This window comes from Hyla sarda, chromosome 1, assembly GCF_029499605.1.
Source record: "Hyla sarda isolate aHylSar1 chromosome 1, aHylSar1.hap1, whole genome shotgun sequence".
Lineage (NCBI taxonomy): Eukaryota > Metazoa > Chordata > Amphibia > Anura > Hylidae > Hyla > Hyla sarda.
The window spans coordinates 262,183,314-262,206,455 of NC_079189.1; the positions used below are offsets into that span (position 1 = coordinate 262,183,314).

At 45.5% G+C, this 23,142-nt stretch overlaps 1 protein-coding gene across 5 annotated transcripts in view; it reads right to left on the bottom strand.

The window, feature by feature from the left end:
• Positions 1 to 23,142, bottom strand: part of HMG20B (high mobility group 20B) — a 207,893-nt gene that overhangs the window by 100,319 nt on the left and 84,432 nt on the right. For all 5 annotated transcript variants that reach the window (XM_056571322.1, XM_056571312.1, XM_056571303.1 and 2 more), the window contains 2 exons: positions 7,623 to 7,731; positions 7,266 to 7,469 (listed from right to left, as the gene is read on the bottom strand). In XM_056571322.1, coding sequence (XP_056427297.1) covers positions 7,266 to 7,469; positions 7,623 to 7,731 — 313 coding nt within the window. The remainder of the gene's footprint in view (positions 1 to 7,265; positions 7,470 to 7,622; positions 7,732 to 23,142) is intronic.

The following is a 23,142-nucleotide window of genomic DNA, read 5'->3' on the forward strand; positions in this document are numbered from 1 at the left end:
ATATATTGTACATTGCTAACTGAACATATCACTGAATAAATGTGTGGAATTACAGTTTATAAACTATTTTACATGATCATCATTTGTGATGACCAATTTAAACATATTGGATTTATGCATGTATGGACACAAGTTACATCTATTTTGAGAGAATTTCTAATTACCTTGGATATAAAGCCGTGATCGACTGGTGTTTGCACATGATGTTAAATAATCACTAGGACATAACCTATTCGATAAGGTGCAGCCTCTTTTCGCTACACATTTCACACCTTGTTGTAATATAGTAGTCATGGTCTCTTTTTCATATAAGATTGGAAGATGTTTGAGAATAATAATTTTTATTTTTGTAAATTCTGTACTGTAAGCAGTAGAAAAAACTATAGATGCATTATTTATGTCTGAATGATTATGTGCAGAACCATGATTTTTAGATTGTAGATAGCTTGTTCTCGACCTGTGAGCAACCGCATTTTCTGCTTTGGCAAGGATACCCCTAGGATAGCCCCTTTTTACTCAATCTGCGTTTTAAGTCTGAACAGGTTTCAAGAAAAAGATCATAGTTAGAGGAGGCTCGTTTGGCTCTCACGAATTCACCTTTGGGTAAATTGTTCACTACATGTTTGGGCTGGAAGCGGTTGTAATGTAAAATGTTGTTACTAGATGTCGGTTTTCTGTACAATTTTGTTTGAATGGTATGATTTACTGGAATAACAGTTAATGTGACATCTAAAAAAATTAATTGAGCTGCCACCCCATTCCACTGTGAACCTTAAACCAAGATTGTTCATATTAATTTCGTCAAGAAACCGATATGCTTCTTTTTTGGACTTCGTCCAAATGATCAAGAGATCATCTATTTAATCGGCCATATCTGTTTTGATTCTTTTCAAATCAAAAGGGCACTGCAGTGTCCCCATGGCCAGAAAACAAATTAGCAACACGTGTGAGGCATTCAGCATTGTCCAAGTTGACATTAGTAGATGCATTTGAAACAGACAAGGTGTTATCACTGCTAGTCTGAGAATTCATGATGATGTATCATTTTAAGAGAAAAATATATATGAACAAATTTCAATTGTATATTAATATGAAAGTCCTTCACAAAATTATTATAAATCACTTAGGAGAAGCACGGTTACTTTGCGGAAATAGTAACAAAGTCAATAAGAGAAATGAACCAGCTCACCGCCTATGAACATCACTGGATGGGAAGGAATTTCAGGTGGACAATGCTGAACGCCTCACACGTGTTGCCAATTTGTTTTCTGGCCATGGAGATACTGCAGTGCCCTTTGATTTGAAAAAAAACTTTATGGGATTTAGAACATCTAAAATTCAAACAGCTACGGACATGGTGGGATATAACCACTTTAAAGCAGTATACTGTTAAAAACGTGATTCCTCGTGGCTTAAGAATCCGAAAAATCTCCGCTGCTTCAAATGATGATGAATATTCGGAAAGATGGAATAGTGCTCTTTCTGAATGTTCATTTAAATGAATAGCCATCCTTATAGAACGACAACAACGAAAAATTTAGGATTTGGAAAATAATAAAAACATTGGAACCCTATAAAAGTTTGGCTGAATTAACCAAATTACAAAATGATATGGAGTCAAAATTACAAGATCTTGAGGAAAATATAGCTACATAAATACAAACTAAATTCAATCGTGACTTACGTGACTAAGCAACCAACTCTGTATACACCGGGTTTAAAAATAGTCATCAATACAAACTACCGTATATGACTACTTTTTAACCCCAAGTTTTCTTCTGAAAAGTCAGGGGTCGTCTTATACGCCGGGTATTGAGGTCCGGGATAGGAAAACTTCTGATTATCTGCCCAGGCCGCCTCCCGTGTGTGGCTGCAGGCGGGGGCCGGCCAGAGCAAGTAAAAACTAATACTATATACTGAAAACCAGGGTGCCTCCAGCTGTTGTGAAACTACAACTCCCAGCACGGCAAAGGCTGTCCGGGCATGCTGGGAGTTGTAGTTTTACAACAGCTGGAGGCCCCCTGATTTTTAGTATACAGGATTCGTTTTTACCTGCTCTGGCCGGCCACCGCCTGCAGCCACACACAGGAGCCGGCCCGGGCAGATAATCATAGGTATTCCTATGCCGGACATCCCTGTCTCCCGAAAAATCTTTTCGGGACATAAGGATGTCCGCCGGTCACTTACCATTCCCCGGCAGGGCGTGTCCTCCGTCTCCGTCCTCCGTCTCTGGTTGTACGCACGGGACGTCAGTGATGTCACGTGCCTACAACCATAGAAGCAGAGAAGCGCAGGACCAGGAGGACGCGCGCTGACCGGGCCTGGTGAGTGACCGGCCATGCTATCTTAAGTGATCCGGTCACCGCTCCCCGGTCCTGGCACCTACTGTTATGGTCCATAGTCCATAGGGTGATCGGAACACTGTGGGGGCAGACCAGTACAGACATACAGCCTGCAGCCATACACTGTATATGGCTGGAAGCTGTATGTCTGTTGGGGGGGAGCTGCCTACAAATGTGGGGGGAGAGCTGCCTACAAATGTGTGGGGGGGGGGGGAAGCTGCCTACTATTGTGGGGGGGGGGGGAGCTGCCTACTATTGTGGGGGGGGGGAGCTGCCTACTATTGTGGGGGGGGGGGGAGCTGCCTACTATTGTGGGGGGGGGGGGAGCTGCCTACTATTGTGGGGGGGGGGAGCTGCCTACTATTGTGGGGGGGGGGAGCTGCCTACTATTGTGGGGGGGGGGGGAGCTGCCTACTATTGTGGGGGGGGGGGGGGGGAGCTGCCTACTATTGTGGGGGGGGGGGGGAGCTGCCTACTATTGTGGGGGGGGGGGGAGCTGCCTACTATTGTGGGGGGGGGGGGAGCTGCCTACTATTGTGGGGGGGGGGGAGCTGCCTACTATTGTGGGGGGGGGGGAGCTGCCTACTATTGTGGGGGGGGGGGGAGCTGCCTACTATTGTGGGGGGGGGGGGGGAGCTGCCTACTATTGTGGGGGGGGGGAGCTGCCTACTATTGTGGGGGGGGGGGGAGCTGCCTACTATTGTGGGGGGGGGGAGCTGCCTACTATTGTGGGGGGGGGGGAGCTGCCTACTATTGTGGGGGGGGGGGAGCTGCCTACTATTGTGGGGGGGGGGAGCTGCCTACTATTGTGGGGGGGAGCTGCCTACTATTGTGGGGGGGAGCTGCCTACTATTGTGGGGGGGAGCTGCCTCCTATTGTGGGGGGGAGCTGCCTCCTATTGTGGGGGGGAGCTGCCTCCTATTGTGGGGGGGAGCTGCCTCCTATTGTGGGGGGGAACTGCCGACCTAATGTGGGGGAACTGCCGACCTAATGTGGGGGAACTGCCGACCTAATGTGGGGGAACTGCCGACCTAATGTGGGGGAACTGCCGACCTAATGTGAGGGAACTGCCGACCTAATGTGGGGGAACTGCCGACCTAATGTGGGGGAACTGCCGACCTAATGTGGGGGAACTGCCGACCTAATGTGGGGGAACTGCCGACCTAATGTGGGGGAACTGCCGACCTAATGTGGGGGAACTGCCGACCTAATGTGGGGGGGAACTATACTGCCAACCTAATGTGGGGGAACATGATGCCTACCTAATGTGGGGGGGAACTACAAGGTACCGTACATCGAGCTAGGAGGGGTAGTCTTATATGGCCAGTATATCCCAAACTCTATATTTTAACTGTAAAAGTTGGGGGTCGTCTTATACGCCGGCATATACGGTAATCCTCCTGATTCTGGATACATACTATCCTGATTACTGTACTATGAGGAGGACTGCAGACATATAGCTCTTACAATATGGCTTATAATAGTAGATGTATATGGTATATAAGTATATGGTTATGGTTTTGGCTGCAGTGCAAAAAAGATGGATTTTATTTTCTGGAATAAAGAAAAACGAAGGATTGACTGCAAGTGAAGTGATTTGGCTGACTGTACAATGAAAATTGAAGGATAAGTGTGTATTTGCTCTACTGTGCCTCTAGGTAGAATTTTTTCTTTCTGTCCCCATTAGGTTTAATATAATCTCCAGTGGTGCAGTTGTGAGATCAGATAGAATTCAAAGCTGAGTAGTCGAGACGTGACACGTGCCTCAAGTGTAAGTTATGCTAATTAAAGGGGTACCCCGCTCCTACAAATCTTATCCCCTATCCAAAGGATAGGGGATAAGATCTGTGATTTTGCGGGGGGTCCAGGGCGGACCTTGTCAGAGCAGGAGATCGAAGAGAAAACTGGGCATAGAAGGGGGATGATATGCGCTGGTCAACAGTGGCCGGTCATGTGATTACTTCTGATATGTACAGAGGGACTTCACTTACAGATAGAATTGGAGCAGAACATGCAGCATTAACCCATTAGTTACCGGTGGATAGCAGTAGATAAAAAGGAGACATGCACAAAACAATCTCAAAACAGGTAAGTATATTGGCCAGAAAAAAAGTGAATACACCTAAAACAAACAATTGTGAAAAAAAAATCCATCACCATGCAGAAGAAAATATTCATTGTTACCGTATTTATCGGGGTATACCACACACCCTCATTTTTCCAAGGCTATTTGAGTAAAAAAAGTTTTACCCAAATAGCCTTGGTAAAATGAGGGTGCGTGTGTGTGCATGTGAATACCCTGATAGCAGCGGCTTTTGCAGGGTCAGACCTCAGTCCCTGCCCGCTTCTCTGCCCCTGCCTTTCCTGGGGTCTAGAGTCCTGCTGTCGCAGCTTCTCTCCCCCTGGCTATCGGCGCCGCTGCACCATTACCTCCCCCATCCCCAGTTTTATAATTACCTGTTCCCGGGGTCTGCGCTGCTTCTGGCTCTGTAGGCGTCCTTAGCTGTCACTGTGTGTCGGGCCAGAAGCAGTGCGGACCCCGGGAACAGATACTGTAATTATAAAACCGGGGATGGGGGAGGCAATGGGGCAGTGGCGGTCTCTGGACCCCAGGATAGCAAGGGGCAGAGAAGCGGGCAGCGACGGCAGGTTTCTGGCTCCGCAAAAGCCGCTGCTGTTCATGGATTTAAAGCGCCTGCTTTAAATCATTGAACTGCAGCGGCTTCTGCGCATTTTTTCAACCAAGTTTATCGGCATATAACACGCAGATAGACTTTAAGCTAAAAATTTTAGCCTAAAAAATGCGTGTTATACGCCAATAAATACATTAAATCAAAGTACAGTACATAATATATACTTATTGGGAATTTGTCAAACCATACAGCTGTGTAAAAGAATCTAATAAAAGATGAAAAAGAAATATGTAAAAGTGTATAAAAGGTGACATGTAATGAAATTTGATTACAAATATAAGTGATCAACGACAAGAACTATATGTATAACGTGAATGTTAATATGCCAGTGTATGAATATGCATCTACCACTCTGCATATAACGACAGTGCTAAATGACGTGTATCATACCATGTAGAAAGGTGACTAGTGCATATATGTAAACATGATAATGAAGATATACATCACATAAAAAGTTTAAAAAAAAATAAAAATACATATATGTATATAAATATTAAAGTGACAGTGCATACAGCAGCATAAATTTAGAAGGGGATTTTACTCTCCCACAAGGTGCACAGTCTACTGCAGGTGAAGGCATAATAATTGAAGTGCAACCAAAAAACTTACAAAAATATGAAAGATCCCTCAGGAGCCCCATAGTGGCAAGCATCGGATCCATAACAGAGCCACTGTCATAGTATGTTGAATGGCTCTTACGTCCGATGCTCAGGAAAATCCTTTCATGTAAAGGAACAGACGATCTCCTCCTGTCCATAGAAACATTGTCATGGCAGAGCAGTTTTAATTTAACGTCAATAGACGTCGTAAGTCTTTATACAAGGATCCCGCAAGAAATGGTGCTAGCCAAGAGTTTCTGGAGGCTGCTCAAAAAGAAGAAATATTTGTGAAGCCTTGAGCCTAGTCTTGGGGAATAACTTCTTTATTTTTCAGGACAGGTTGTATGCCCAATGTACCAGAGCAGCTATGGGGACACCTGTCGCATCTACGTTCACTAATATTTTTTTGTCCGTCTTTGCTGCACAAATCCCTTCTTGAAAGAAATATTCTCGTATTACAGATATCTGGGTGACATATTGATTGTATGGAACGGGAAAAAGACTTTCAATATATTTACAAACTATATTGAAAATAATGACATGAATATAAACTTCACCAAAAAATGTAGTCAGAGAAATATAGAGTTTGACAGCTTTCACCCTGACCAAGTAAAACGGGCCCTCTCGTATAGCCAGAGAAGCAGACTCTGAAGAACAATCTAAGGACATGTAAACTTTTCGTGGCGCTATGTTAAGCTAGACGGTATGACAAAAATTGTGTATCACGGTATTTTTGTAACTTGTGGTGGTTCCATGGTATTTAACAGCCCCCCCCAAATCATGTGACCCGCGAGTGCTGTTCTGCTTCTCCCCCCCCCCCCCAATTAATTATCAGCCCAGCGCTGCGCTGTCCCCATCGGGGGAACTAATCACATGTCACCCGCAAGCGCTGCCCTCCTCTTCCTCCTGTTTGTTGCGGCCGCCGGCGCTGGAACTCTGTACTGTACGCTGTATCCCTATGCCCAGGCTGCAAAAGATAAACTAAATAAACTTTAAACTCCCCTTCGGTACCGGCCTCACCTGCTTCCTGGGAACGGGAATGGAGAGCAGTCAGCCTATCACCGGCCGCAGCAATGTTCCGCCTCGGCCGGTGATAGGTTGAGCGCACTTGTCATGTAAAATGCCGGCTTCTTACATGACAGTGCGCTCAGCCTATCACCGGCCAAGGCGGGACATCGCTGCAGCTGGTGATAGGCTGACTGCTCTGTGACGTTCCCATCCCCAGGAAGCAGCATGAGGCTCGCATCGCTGGACCATGAGGCTGGTAACGGGGGAACGTAGGAAGGGGAGTTAAAGTTTATTTTGTTTATTTTTGCAGCCCGGGCACAGGATAGTACAGTACAGCGCAGCGGCTGAATTATTTGGGGGGGGGGGGGGGGAAGAGAAGCAGCGGCCACGGGTCACATATGATCAGTCCCCCGATGTGGGGGACAGCACAGCGCTGGTCTGATAAACCGGGGGGGGGCTGGTAAATACAGTGGAACCGCCATAATTTACAAAAATACAGTGATACACACCGCCCAGCTCTATGTGACATTATATTCAATGTTTCTTTTTTTTCCCCTCCTTTTTTCAGGGGAGCCAACATTTATGGCCATGACTGTATCACCATGCTCATTTCAATCAAATACCTGTTTTTCTTGCGTTGGCAGTGTACTCCACTCTGCTCCTAGCATCTTAGTTATCTCTGGGAAAGGTAAATCAGGATGTTGTGTTCGAATCTGTTCTCTGCGTTCATTCAGAAACCTCACATAACCAGTAACCGGTGCTTTTGGCCCATTAGGCAAGATTTTTTTCCTTTTCTTCCCTTTGGGCCATCCTCTCTTCTTCACTGGCTAGAAGCACATAGAGAAGAGAAAACTTAAAAAAAAATCTAAACATTCAGAATACATTGTTTAGGTAATTTTAGTGCATTATACTTATGTGCCAAAATAACACATAACAAAACAAAGAAAAGTAACATCAAACTCTCAAAGATGTTTTATTACCTCTTCCTCAGCTACTGTGCCCTTTTCTCCACTTGGTCTGGGCACATCAACCTTCTCCTGTTTGACAGCTACTATAAAATTCCCACTATGCGTTTTGGTCACAGGATGCCTGGAACATAAGAACAACAACTGTAACTCTCTGCTAACCATACATACAGCACTATCCCCAATATTATCCCATGTAGGTGTCATATCTAAAGAACATTATGTAAATCTACCCTAGCTTATAGTTATTAAGGCTGAAAAAACACATATTTGTTCATCCAATTCAGCCTATGACTCTATAGTGTTCCACCTAGTACCATACAGTGTTAACTCCGTAATGCAAAGCCAATTTCTCTCATTTTAGGGGGTACAAAACCCTTCCTGACTTTAAGTCTGGCAATAAGAATAGACTATAGATTAAGAATAGACCTGGATTAACATCCCACCTCCAGAATGCAGCGATTTTAGGCCAGATTTATCAAAATGTGTGAGGAAAAAAACTGGAAAGATTTTCCAACAGTAACTAGTCACAGCTCAGCTTTTCCCTCTTAACAAGTTCTGGTAAAGTGAAAGCTGAGCTGTGATTGGTTGCTGTGCAGTTTTTTTCCCCCTCACAGTGTTTGATAAATCTGGCCAGGGGTGTTGCTGGGAGGGGCGCTAAGGGGGCTATAGCCCTGGGTCTATAATTATTGCCACCGCAGCTTTAAGACAGCGAGGCGTGCCCCAAGCACTGGCCCCAAAGTCCCATGAGATCGGGGAGCTGCAGAGGCTGTTGGGAGCAGACATGCTCCCTGCACAGGCAAGCATGTCTGCTCCTAGCCAGCAACTGTCTGTGTAATAATATTCCTTGTGTCCTGGACAAATCCCATCAGCGCCGAGTGGGGGCAAGGTGTGATGGCCAGCATAGTCTGTGTTGCCTCCGACCTGATCCCCGGACCCTGATGAGTGGTGGTGATCACCAGGTAAGGAGGGTGATTGTACTGGTGCATGCATGTATAATAGATGTATGCATTATGTATGATAGATGTATGCATGCATAATAGATGTATGAATTATCGATGTGTGCATGCATGATAGATGTATGTATGCAATTATGTATGATAGATCTAAGCAAGTATGTATCTAAGATAGATATACGTATGATATATGTATATACGATAGGTGTGTGTTTGTTTATGTATGGCTATCATATACACATTATCATGCACACATCCACACACATCTATCATACATACACTGGACTTAAAGAGTACCTGCCACCATCTCCATTGCGTAATATTATTCTGCTGGTATGCTGACCTATTCATTACCTGCACACCGCAGTTTTTCTTTTTCATTTTCATCCAGTATTTCCTTCATAATCCTCTTTCAAAGCTTGCTCACTGGAGGCATGGTTTAATGAAGCGGAGGTGCGCCATGCAGCGTGCATAGCACTCGCTCCCATCTGCCTGAGTGACCGGCAGGGAGCTGCGCTGTGCTCGTCATTGCCCAGGCTGCACTATGAGAGTTAGTACTCATGCATGAGTCTGAACTCTGAGAGACTTGCATGTCTTGGGGGGGGGGGGGGGGGGGGAGGGGAAGAGGAGTCTGTAGAAACAATAAGGGTTTTGAGGGGAGTGTGTGTTTGAGTGAGTAGACAGATGTTTGGGTCTGAGGGGCTGGGGGTGAGGGCGGATAAAGTGTGATAGAGGAGCCTGGAGGAGGAAGACAGAGGAATCTGGAGGAGGATAACAGAGAAGCCAGGAGAAAGACAAAGGGCTCTGGAGGAGGTGGACAGAGGGGTCTGGAGGAGATGGACAGTGTAGGGTAGGGATTCACGTGAATTAAGAAAAAACAGTATGTGTCAGTATTATTATTGATATGGGTACAGTGTGTGGCAGGGGCAGTGTTTCTGGCAGGGATATATTCAGGGGCACAGTGTATGGCAGGGTTATAATTATTATTATTTTCATACAGAGGATGAGGATTATTTATCAATGTGATGAAACCAATGATGTCCAGGTGTCAGACTCTGCAGAGAAGATGTCAATCAGGTCACTGATACTATTGTGTATTCTTCCGACTGTCCAATCCGAGCTGGAGCTTCTAAATTCTGTTGTTATGATGGGTGACAATGTACTCCAATCTGTGGCTCTCCAGGCATGATGGGAGTTGTAGCTTTACAACGGCTGGAGAGCCACTTGAACTAAGGTGATCAGTTGGGGTCTCTGCAGTCGGACACCCACCAAAAAAATGATATGCTTATTCTAAAATGCCTATTTATGTTCCCATTCTGGCCCTGCCTGATGACACGTGTCTCGGGAACCGCCCAGTTTAGAAGAGGTTTGCTATGGGGATTTGCTTCTAAACTGGGTGGTTCCCGAGACACGTGTCATCAGAGAGCACTTAGACAGAAAAGAACAACCTTAACTTCAGAAGCGCATAAGTACTGAAAGGATTAAGATTTTTTAATAGAAGTAATTTACAAGTCTACGAAGAAAGCAGGTAAATGCCAGCGATAATGAAACTTCACCTTTATTGGAACCACGTAAAATCATCGACATGGAGAGAGAAACATTTAAAATTCCAGGAATCAGCGCCAAGCATGACGCGTTTCAGGTCATGTGACCTTTCATCAGATGGATGGTGGGAAGCAGAGGGGAGGGGGAATATATCCCAGCCTTCTAATGGAACAGGTGAGTAAAACAACTATCTTATGACAGGGATTAACCCTGTCCGTTCCAAAAGTTGAGGCGCCCCTCTGCTAAACATAACAGGTATAAAATCATAAATTATTAAGCACCTATAACAGTTATAAATTGAGTGCAAACTATATATATGAAACCTGTATATTATTAAAGAGACTCAAAATATACATTGGGAGGAAAAAAATTTACAAATCTGTTTAACTTTCTGGAGCCAATTAATATAGAAAAAATTTTTTTATTCCTGGATAACCCCTTTAAGAATTTTTTCTTTTATGTAAAAGACACTGAGGAGCTTATCAGAACCATTACAGCCTCTTTAAATATGGAAGATGTACCAGAAACAAGGTGCATTCAGGATAAGTTACCAGGAGGTTTAGCAGAAAGGAAGACTTCTTTCCAAAGCACAGATGTGCATTAAGTCATTAAAGGGGTACTCCCGTGGAATTATTATTATTTTTTTTTTTTATCAACTGGTGCAAGAAAGTTTAACAGATTTGTAAATCACTGCTATTAAAAAATCTTAATCCTTCCAGTACTTTTTAGGGGCTGTATACTAAAAAGAGAAATCCAAAAAAGAAATGCATTTTCTCTGATGTCATGACCACAGTGCTCTCTGCTGACCATTTTCGGAACTGTCCAGAGCAGGAGAAAATCCCCATAGCAAACATATGCAGCTCTGGACAGTTCCTAAAATGGACAGCGGAGGTCAGCAGAGAACACTGTGGTCATGACATCAGAGGAAATGCATTTATTTTTTGGATTTCTCTTTTTAGTATACAGCCCCTAAAAAGTACTGGAAGGATTAAGATTTTTTTAATAGAAGTGATTTACATATCTGTATAACTTTCTGGCACCAGTTGATTTAAAAAAAAAAAAAAAAAAGTTTTCCATGGGAGTACCCCTTTAACCCCTTCATGACCCAGCCCATTTTCACCTTCATGACCTGGGCATTTTTTGAAAATCTGACCACTGTCACTTTAAACATTAATAACTTTGGAATGCTTTTACTTATCATTCTGATTCCGAGATTGTTTTTTTCGTGACATATTCTACTTTATGTTATTGGTAAAATTTCACTGATATTTGTATCCTTTCTTGGTAAAAAATCTAAACATTTCATGAAAATTTTGAAAATTTAGCATTTTTCTAACTTTGAAAGTCTCTGCTTGAAAGGAAAATGGATATTCCAAATAAATTACATATTGATTCACATATACAATATGTCTACTTTGTGTTTGCATAAAAAAATTGACAAGTTTTTACTTTTGGAGGGCACCAGAGGGCTTCAAAGTTCAGCAGCAATTTTCCAATTTTTCTCAAGATTTTCAAAATAGTAATTTTTCAGGGCCCAGTTCAGGTTGGAAGTGGATTTTAAGGGTCTTCATATTAGAAATACCCCATAAATGACCCCATTATAAAAACTGCACCCCCCAAAGTATTCAAAAGGACATTCAGTAAGTGTTTTAACCCTTTAGGTGTTTCACAGGAATAACAGCAAAGTGAAGGGGAAAATTCTAAATCTTCATTTTTTACACTCACATTTTCTTGTAGACCCAATTTTTTAATTTTTACAAGGGGTAAAAGGAGAGAAATCACCCTAAAATTTGTAACCCAATTTCTCTCGAGTAAGGAAATACCTCATATGTGTATGTAAAGTGTTCGGCGGGTGCAGTAGAGGGCTCAGAAGGGAAGGAGCGACAATGGGATTTTGGAGAGTGAGTTTTTCTGAAAGGGTTTTTGGGGGGCATGTCCCATTTAGGAAGCCCCTATGGTGCCAGAACAGTGGACCCCCCCCCACATGTGACCCCATTTTGGAAACTACACCCCTCACGGAATGTAATAAGGGGTGCAGTGAGCATTTACACCCCACTGGCGTTTGACAGATATTTGAAACAGTGGACTGTGCAAATCAAAAATTTTATTTTTCATGTTCACAGACCACTGTTCCAAAAATCTGTCATACACCAGTGGGGTGTAAATGCTCACTGCACCCCTTATTACATTCCGTGAGGGGTGTAGTTTCCAAAATGGGGTCACATATGGATATTTATTGTTTTGCGTTTGTCAGAACTGCTGTAACAATCAGCCACCCCTGTGCAAATCGCCTCAAATGTACATGGCGCACTCTCCCTTCTAGGCCTTGTTGTGCGCCCCCAGAGCACTTTGCGCCCACATATGGGGTATCTCCGTAGTCGGGAGAAATTGCGTTACAAATTTTGGGGGTCTTTTTTCCCCTTTTACTTCTTGTGAAAATGAAAAGTAAAGGGCAACACCAGCATGTCAGTGTAAAAAATTTATTTTTTTACACTAACATGCTGGTGTAGACCCCAACTTCACCTTTTCATAAGGGGTTAAAGAAGAAAAAGCCCCCCAAAATTTGTAAGGCAATTTCTCCCGAGTACGGCGATACCCCATATGTGTCCCAAAACTGTTGCCCTGAAATACGACAGGGCTCCAAAGTGAGAGAGCGCCATGCGCATTTGAGGCCTGAATTAGGGATTTGCATAGGGGTGGACATTGGGAATCATTGGCATAGAATACCCCTAACAGGGTGCCTCCAGCTGTTGCAAAACTCCCAGCATGCCTGGACAGTCAATGGCTGTCCGGCAATACTGGGAGTTATTTTGCAACAGCTGGAGGCTCCGTTTTGGAAACAGTAGCGTACCAGACGTTTTTCATTTTTTTGGGGAGGGGAGGGGGGCTGTGTAGGGGTATGTGTATATGTAGTGTTTTTTACTTTTTATTTTAGGTTAGTGTCAGTGTAGTGTAGTGTTTTTAGGGTACAGTCACATGGGCAGAGGTTCACAGCAAGTTTGCCGCTGGAAGTTTGAGCTGCAGTGCAAAATTTGCGCCATCTCAAACTTGCAGCACTCACTGTAAACCTCCGCCCATGTGAGTGTACCCTGTACATTCACATTTGGGGTAGGGGGCAAACATCCAGCTGTTGCAAACTCCGAGCATGCCCTTTGGCTGTCCGTCCATGCTGGGAGTTGTAGTTTTTCAACATCTGGAGGCACACTGATTTGGAAACACTAAGTTAAGTAATAAACTTTCAAGTGTTTTGCAACCAAACTTAGTGTTTCCAAACCAGTGTGCCTTCAGCTGTTGCAAAACTACAACTCCCAGCATGCATGGTCTGTCAGTGCATGCTGGGAGTTATAGTTTTGCAACAATTGCAACAGCTGGAGGCACTGAGGTAGGAAACGGACAATGTTTCCCAACTAGTGTGCCTCCAGTTGTTGCAAAACTACAACTCCCAGCATGCCCAGACTGCCCAGGCATGCTGGAAGTTGTAGTTCGGCAATATCTGAAGGATCAGATGTTGCCGAACTACAACTTCCAGCATGCTTGGGCAGTCTGGGCATGCTGGGAGTTGTAGTTTTGCAACATCTGGAGGTCCACAGTTTGGAGACCACTGTATAATGGTCTCCAATCTGTGCTTTTCCAGATGTTAGAGAACTACAACTCCCAGCATGCCTGGACAGACTGAGCATGCTGAGATTTGTAGTTTTGCAACATCTGGAAGAGCACAGATTGGAGACCATTATACAGTGGTCTCCAAACTGTGGGCCTCCAGATGTTGCAAAACTACAACTCCCAGCATGCCCAGAAAGCCAAAGGCTGTCTGGGCATGCTGGGAGTTGCAGTTTTTAAACTCCCAGAGGCAGCAGTGAGATCGCTTTACGGCAATCTCACTGCTGCCAATGAAGATGCCGCACTGCTGCTGCAAACTCACCTCCGGGACGCAGCGCAGCCGGGACCGCATGGAGGACGCCGGGACCGCCGGGACCGCTCGGGACACCGCTCGGACGGGTAAGTGACGCCGGGGGACGGGTCAGGGACACTTAGCAGAGCGGTGTGTGTCCCGATCCCCGTGATCGGGACTCACACACCGCGCTGCTAAGTATTTTCATAGCGAAACGCTGCTATCAGCTAGTCATATTTGACCAGCTGATAGCAGCGATCGCTGGGGGGGGGGGGTGGGGGATGAAACCCCCCGTGGTCGCACGGTAAGATGGCTGGCTATCAGTGATAGCCACCATCTTTCCAGGCGCTGCGGGATGCCGCGAGTAGCGGCAGTAATGTTCATGACGTACCTGTATGTCATGGGTCGGGAACACCTTGCCACCCATGACGTACAGGTATGTCATAGGTCGGGAAGGGGTTAAAAGGGGTATTGCGCCCTTAGACATCTTATCCCCTATCCAAAGGAAAGAAGAAGGAAAGGGAAGAAGATGTCTGATCGCAGAGTTCTGTGCAGCATACAGCATTCTGTGCCCAATCTGAGGAATGGAGTACATCGGTCTCAGTATCAGATGATAGCGATTACCAATTATGGGAAAACATGGGGCTACCGAGGACATACTGGTCCAGAGGCCATGTAAACGCAGAATGGCAGTTTAAGCTGTATGATATGCCTTAAGAGTTAACAGGTTTTCACACAACAACAAGTTTTAACCCCTTAACCTGTTGGGGACGAAGGGCGTATGCATACGCACTTGCGTCCTGGTACTTAAGGACGAGGGGGGAATACATACGCCCGTGGGAATTTCGGTCCCCGCCGGGCGGGGACCGGACAGAGGTGACTGCTGATATCCATCAGCAGGCACCCCGTGCAAATGCCCATTAGACCCCCCCCCCCCCCCCCCCATGTCGGCGATCGGCGCAAATCGCAAGTGAATTCACATTACGGGTCTATGGTGACCCGGAATAGAAGGGGGATCGCGGTTGTCTAAGACAACTACGATCCCCATACAGTGATAGGAGTGAGGTGGCAGGGGTGCCACCCCTCCTATCCCTGCTATTTGTGGTCTAGACGCGACAAAGGGGTTTACTTTAGTTTTCCCCGTCCTGCCCACCCACAATAGGCGGGGCAGGACGGGGAAAACGACGGGGACCCAACACCGAAGGTCCACTTACCCCTCCGGAGGCTGCGGGCGACGGTGATCGGCGTGGGCGGCAGAAGAGGACGGCTCCCTGGATCCTACAGAAGCCGGTAAGTTGCCTAGCAACATCTGGAGGGCTACAGTCAGACTGTAGCCCTCCAGATGTTGCAAAACTACAACTCCCAGCATGGTGAGACAGCTGTTTGGGCATGCTGGAATATGTAGTTTTGCAACAGCTGGAGGACTGCAGTTTGAGACCACTATATAGTGGTCTCTAAACTGTATCCCTCCAGACCTTGCAAAACTACAACTCCTAGCATGCTCAAACAGCTCTTTGCTATCTAGACATGCTGGGATTTGTAGTTTTGCAACATCTGAAGGGTCACAGTTTGGAGATCACTGGGCAGTGGTCTATAAACTGTAGCCCTCCAGATGTTGCAAAACCGCAAATCCCAGCATGCTGAAACAGCAAACAGCTGTCTCACCATGCTGGGAGTTGTAGTTGCATAACCTCCAGCTGTTACATAACTACATCTTCCAGCATGTCCTTCGGCGATTAGTACATGCTGGGAGTTGTAGTTTTGCAACAGCTAGAGGCACACTGGTTGGAAAATACTGTTAGGTAACAGAACCTAACTGAAGGTTTTCCAACCAGTGTGCCTCCAGCTGTTGCAAAAGTACAACTCCCAGCATGCACTGTCAGTGCATGCTGGGAGTTGTGGTTTTGAAGCAGCTGGAGGTTTGTCCCCCCATGTGAACGTACAGGGTACATTCACACGGGCAGGTTTACAGTAAGTTTCCTGCTTCAAGTTTGGTCTGCGGCAAATTTTTCGCCGCAGCGCAAACTCCTAGCGGGAAACTCACCGTAACACGCCAGTGCGAATGTACCCTAAAAACACAACACTACACTAACACATCATAAAGAGTAAAACACTACATATACACCCCCTTACACTGCCCCCCCCCCCCCCAATAAAAATGAAAAACGTATTGTACGGCAGGGTTTCCAAAACGGAGCCTCCAGCTGTTGCAAAACAACAACTCCCAGCATTTCTGGACAGCCACTGACTGTCCAGGCATTCTAGGAGTTAAGCAACAGCAGGAGGCACCCTGTTTGGGAATCACTGGCGTAGAATACCCCTATGTCCACCCCTATGCAATTCCTAATTTAGTCCTCAAATGCGCATGGCGCTCTCTCACTTCAGAGCCCTGTCGTATTTCAAGGGAACAGTTTAGGGCCACATATGGGGTATTTCCATAATCGGGAGAAATTGCACTACAAATTTTGGGGGGGCTTTTCCTCCTTTTACCCCTTATGGAAAGGAAAAGTTGGGGGTTACACCAGCATGTTAGTGTAAACATTTTTATTTATTTTTTACACTAACATGCTGGTGTTGTCCCATACTTTTTATTTTCACAAGCAGTAAAAGGAAAAAGAGCCCCCAAAATTAGTAACGCAATTTCTCCTGAGTACGGAATTACCCCATATGTGGGCGTAAAACACTCTGCGGGCGCACAACAAGGCTCAGGAGTGAGAGCGCACCATGTATATTTGAGGCCTAAATTCTTGATTTGCACAGGGGTGGCTGAATTTACAGTGGTTCTGACATAAACGCAAAAACATAAATACCCACATGTGACCCCATTTTGGAAACTACACCCCCCACTGAACGTAACAAGGGGTATAGTGAGCATTTACACCCCAGAGGTGTTTGACGAATTTTCGTTAAAGTTGGATAAGAAATTAAAAAAAAAATGAAATAAAAAATGCTAAAATGCTGGTGTTCCCTTAAATTTTTCATTTTCACAAGGGAAAATAGGAAAAAAAGCCCCCCAAAATTTGTAACCCCATTTCCTCTGAGTAAGAACATACCCATATGTGGATGTAAAGTGCTCGGCAGGCGCACTACAATGCTCAGAAGAGAAGGAGCGCCATTGGGATTTTGAAGAGAAAATGTGTCCGGAATTGAAGGCCACATAAGTTTACAAAGCCCCCATAGTGCCAGAACAATGGACCCCCCCCACATGTGACCCCATTTAGGAAACTACACCCCTCGTGTAATGTAATAAGGGGTACAGTAAGCAGTAAGATTTTTGGAACAGTGGTCCGTGAAAATGAAAAATTTTATTTTTCATTTGCACAGTCCACTGTTCCAAAGATCTGTTAAACACCAGTGGGGTGAGGATACTCACTGCACCCCTTATTAAATTCTGTGAGGGGTGTAGTTTCCAAGATTGGGTCACATGTGGGGGGGTCCACTGTTCTGGCACCACAGGTGGCTTTGTAAACGTACATGGCCCCTGACTACCATTCCAAACGAATTCTCTTTCCAAAAGCTCAATGGCGCTCCTCCTCTTCTGAGCATTGTATTTCGCCCACAGTGCATTTTACGTCCTAACATGGGGTATTTCCATACTCAGAAGAGATGGGGTTACAAATTTTGGGGGGGGATTCTCTCCCATAACCCTTTGTAAAAATGTTAAATTTGGGGAAGAAACTACACTTTAGTGAAAAACTTTTTCTTCATTTACACATCCGATTTTAACGAAAAGTCGTCAAACACCTGCGTGGTGTTAAGGCTCACTGGACCCCTTGTTACATGCCTTGAGGGTGTAGTTTCCAAAATGGAATGCCATGTGGGGTTTTCTGCTGTTCTGGCACCATAGGGGCTTCCTAAATGTGACATGCCCCCCAAAAAACATTTCAGCAAAATTCACTCTCCAAAATCCCATTGTTGCTCCATCCCTTCTGAGCCCTCTACTGCGCCCGCCGAACACTTGACATACACATATGAGGTATTTCCTTACTCGAGAGAAATTGGGTTACAAATTTTTGGAGGCTTTTTCTCCTACAAGGGTCTACAAGAAAAATGAAGATTTGAATTTTCTCCTTCACTTTGCTGCTATTCCTGAGAAACACCTAAAGGGTTAAACTTACTGAATGTCATTTTGGATACTTTGAGGGGTGCAGTTTTTATAATTGGGTCATTTGTGGAGTATTTCTAATAGGAAGGCCCTTCAAATCCACTTCAAACCTGAACTGGTCCCTGAAAAATTCTGATTTGAAAATTTTGTGAAAAATTGGAAAATTGCTGCTGAACTTTGAAGCCCTCTGATGTCTTCCAAAAGTAAAAACATGTCAACTTTATGATGCAAATATAAAGTAGATATATTGTATATGTGAATCAATATATAATTTATCTGGAATGTCTATTTTCCTTACAAGCAGAGAGCTTCAAAGTTAGAAAAATGCAACATTTTCAAATTTTCATCAAATTTTGGAATTTTCACAAGAAATGATGCAAGTATCGACAAAAATTTACCACTACCATAAAGTAGAATATGTCACGAAAAAAACAATCTCGGAATCAAATTTAATCAAAGTAAAGCATCCCAGAGTTATTAATGCTTAAAGTGACAGTGGTCAGATTTGCAAAAAATGCTCCCGTCCTTAGGGTTACAATGGGCTCCGTCCCCAAGGGGTTAAGGACCAGGCCCATTTTGGCCTTAACCCCTTAAGGACCCAGGGCGCATGGGTACACCCTGGCTCTTTGGTACTTAAGGACCCAGGGAATACCTGTACGCCCGTGGGAATTTCGGTCCCTGCCGCTCACTTTGCAGAGACCGGACCAGTTTGCCTGCTGAAATCATTCAGCAGCCACCACCTGCAAACCCCATGGGGGGGGGGTTCCTGAGAATGGGTCTGTCTTGGACCATTCACCCTTTTTTTTTTTCCGGGTTACCAGAAACCCGATTGACCCGGAATCGCCGCAAATCGCTGGTCTGAATTGACCGGCAATTTGCGGCGATTCCGGGTCAATCGGGTTTCTGGTGACCCGGGAAAAAAAAAAAAAAAGGGGTGAATGGTCCGAGACAGCCCCATTCACCCTTATCTAGCAGGAGCAAGTTGGCACGGGTGCCACCACACGATCACGTGATTGATCGGTCGGAACGACCGACCAATCACTGCCCTGCTGGGCGGTGATCGGGGCGGCGATCAGGGCCAGCGGGGGTCTCCTACCTCTCCCTGGCCCGGCGGGGGTCCCCTCAGGAGCGGCGGTCCCCGCGGCAGGAGCGGAGGCAGCAGCTGCGGTCTCGGTGGCATGATACAGCAGGAGGTGTGGCTTGTTCACCTCCTGCTGTTGCTTAGCAACAACTCAGCAGGCACGGCCAAAGGGCATGCTGGGAGTTGTAGGTTTGCAACAGCTGGAGTTCCAACTATAACTCCCAGCATGCCCTTTGGTAGACTGTGCATGCTGGGGGTTGTAGTTATGCAACAGCTGGAGGCACATTTTTTCTACAAAAAAGTGTGCATCCAGCTGTTGCATAACTACAACTCCCAGCATACACAGACCACCAAAGGGCATGCAGGGAGTTGTAGCAGTGTGCCTCCAGCTGTTGCAAACCTACAACTCCCAGCATGCAGACTGTACATGCAGGGAGTTAAAGTTTTGCAACAGCTGGAGGCACACTAGTTGCGAAACACAGTTAAAGGGGTTCTCCTGTGTTTAGACATCTTATCCCCTATACAAAGGATAGGGGATAAGATGCCTGATCGCGGGGAGTCCCACCGCTGGGGACCCCCGTGATCTTCCACGCGGCACCCAGTTTGTAATCAGTCCCCGGAGCGTGTTCGCTCCGGGTCTGATTACCGGCGACCACAGGGCCGACTGCGTGTGAAGTCACACCTTCGCCCCAGTGTGATTTCACGCTCCACCCCTCAATGCAAGCCTACGGGAGGGGGCGTGATAGCTGCCACGCCCCCTCCCATAGACTTTTATTGAGGGGCGGAGCGCGAGGTCACACGGGAGCGGAGGGGTGACGTCACACGCCGCCGGCCCCGTGATCGACAGTAATCAGACCCAGAGCGAACACGCTCCGGTGACTGATTACAAACGGGGTGCCGCTTGCAAGATCACGGGGGTCCCCAGCGGCGGGACTCCTGGAATCAGGCATCTTATCCCCTATCCTTTGGATAGGGGATAAGATGTCTAAGCACCGGAGAACCCCTTTAAGTAACAAACTCTCGGTGTTGCACAACCAATGTTCCTCCAGCTGTTGCAAAACTACAACTCCCAGCATGCTAGTGACGTTGCCTTGACGATGACGCACAGGGACGTCCGTGCGCAGCAGACATACCTGCCCACGAACGTCCCTGTGCGTCATCATCAAGGCAACGTCACTAGTCCGGGGCCGGCCCGGAGCGGACAAGAGGGCCTCCCGGTGAAAATGGACATCCCGGAACGACTAACCCTCCCCACTGGACGGTCCCTGCAGCATAGATGGCCCGGACCAGCTCACCCTTCCTTCCCACCGAGGGGAGGCGAGAAGAAAACGAATAGGGGGGGGTCTGGATGATGACGAAGGCCGCAGTGGTCTGTCCGGGCATGCTGGGAGTTGTAGTTTTGCAACATCTGGAGGTCCGCAGGTTGAAGACCACTGAGAAGGGATTGACAGGCGGAGAGTTCACTCGAGTATAAGCAGAGGGGAGCATTTTCAGTATGAAAAATTATGCTGAAAAACTCTGCCTATACTAGAGTATATACAGTAAATGAAAAACGCAAGTATGTTTAAAATCGCCCTTTTTTTTACCACCTATTAACTTTCAAATTTTACTAGCATGTATGAGTACTCAGTTTTTGCACCATGTCCTGAAGCTTTATTTAGTACCACTTTTGTGGCTATGACTTTTTATTCACTTTTTATAGATTTTTTGGGGGAATGTGATGTGACCAAAAATCAAATTTTTATTTTATTTTTGATTTATTTATTTATTTATTTTTTACACGCCGTACACTGTATGGGATCATTAACATTATATTTTGAGAGTTCTGGCATTTACACACGCGGCGCTACCAAATAGGTTTATTTATTGTTTTTTTAAGCTTTTTGGGGTAAAATGATTTTCCATTCTACATTCTTCACTTTTTTCTTATTTTTATTTTACACTTTATGTCTAATAGGGGACTAATCATTTGATTGCTAATTATGTTCAGTGCTAGCACTGATCAGTATTATCGACGATCTTCTGCTCTGGTCTGTTCGATGTCAGACCAGAGCAGAAGAGCCTGGGATGACGGCCAGAGCAGGCGAGGGGACCTCCAGCCGCCATGCTGGATGATCGGATGCCGGGGGTGATCCAAAACACCCAATATAATGTCAGCATTGCCACAGATGCAGTGATCTGTATTGATCATGGCATCCAAGGGGCTAATGGCGGGCATCAGCGAGATCTCTGATATCCGCCATTACTTGCGGGTCCCTGGCTGCTGATACCAGAATGTACATTAGCACCTAGGGCATTCAACATGATAGTAAGTGTGGGCTTCCAAGTTTAGATCTGCTCACATTAAAGAAAAATTGCAAAGTAAAAAAAATGTTTAATTAATCCAAGAGACCAACCTCAAGCGGTATATGCATAAATTTAGAATTGTACCGTAGATCTAACATACGCTTTCCCTCCACTACTGTTAATCCCCAGGGTGCTAAGAAAATTCCAATCTCAAAATTGCTCTCTTATACTGGTGGTACCACCATGGCCAAAGCAGGGTTGGTTTCCTCTACTAAAAGCTCCCTCTCAGGACATGCCAATCCTATTCTTTGCTCTTCCAGACCTTCTAAGGCTGGGTTCACACTACGATTTTAACTACGGTTCTCGTATACGGCTGGGAGGAGTGGTGGGAGGGGCTTAATCACGGCGCCCGCACTCAGCCGTATTCGGGAACTGTAGTTCATGTATATCTATGAGCCGACCGGAGTGAACCGCAGCCTCCGACCAAGTTTTTTGCCTGCGGTCGGGAAACCGCATACGGCCGAAAAAGCAGCCGACCGGAGGCTGCGGTTCACTCCGGTCGGCTCATAGACATTCATTACCAAGGTTCCCGAATACGGCTGAGTGCAGGCGCCGTGATTAAGCCCCGCCCACCCCTCCTCCCAGCCGTATACGGCAACCGTAGTTCAAATCGTAGTGTGAACCCAGCCTCCTACCATCAGGTTCAAAACCTGCATTTAGTTGCATGGAAGTTGAAAAATCCACACTGTTTTTCAGAGTAGAAAATCCACAACCTCTTTCATCTACTCTAAGGTTTAGCAAATGTATGTCCTGGTGTGGGGACGACTTTTAACCCCCTAGATCTTAGTTTTTTTGTCCATGGTGGTTTTTTTTATTTTATTTTTTTTATTTAAGACTATCCACTAACATACTTTGGGCTCGTCCACTGTGGACATTATGCCAGCAGAATTCCACATGCAACAGAGTCCTATTGTTTTCAGTAGGATTCTGCTGCTCTGTTCAGTGTGAAATTGCCACAGCGGAATTCTGCCTGCAGAAAGTATGTCTGCACGGCCATACCGCCGAAGTATTCAGTGATGCTCAGCTGCAAGAGGATATTCACTGGCTGAATGGCCATAGTGTGGACAAAGACTAAGTAACCTTGTATAAGGATAGAATAATAGACAATCTTTATGTGCCAGATTTATCAAAGCCATGGAGTGAATTTGGCCTAGGATAACCAATTTGTGTGCTTCCCTTAATGTGGTCATCTGAACCCTTCAAACATATTTAATGCCATCTCACTTAAAAATTTGACCCTAAAAACTTTTTTTTTTATTTTTTTTTTTAGTAGCAACAACATTTGTTCGTATGGTCTGTGAGTTACAGGCATCATCAATACAAGAACTATGAATCAGAGTCCTAGATAGAATTATATTTAAACTAGACCACTTTTTTTTTACCTGAACGGGGATACCATTCCTTAGGTCTCAAGACATTATCCTTCTCTCCCCAAAAAATGATCATGGAAGGATATAAAATATTTTTATTTTGTTTGCAGGTCCCAATAATAAATTCTATTCCATGATGGATTAGAGGGGCCAGAAGCTTGCAAAGACAGAGGGAAAAATATCCCCCTTACAAATAAAAGTCTAGTCAACCAGAGCAGTTTCCTCATCTTGGGCTGAAAA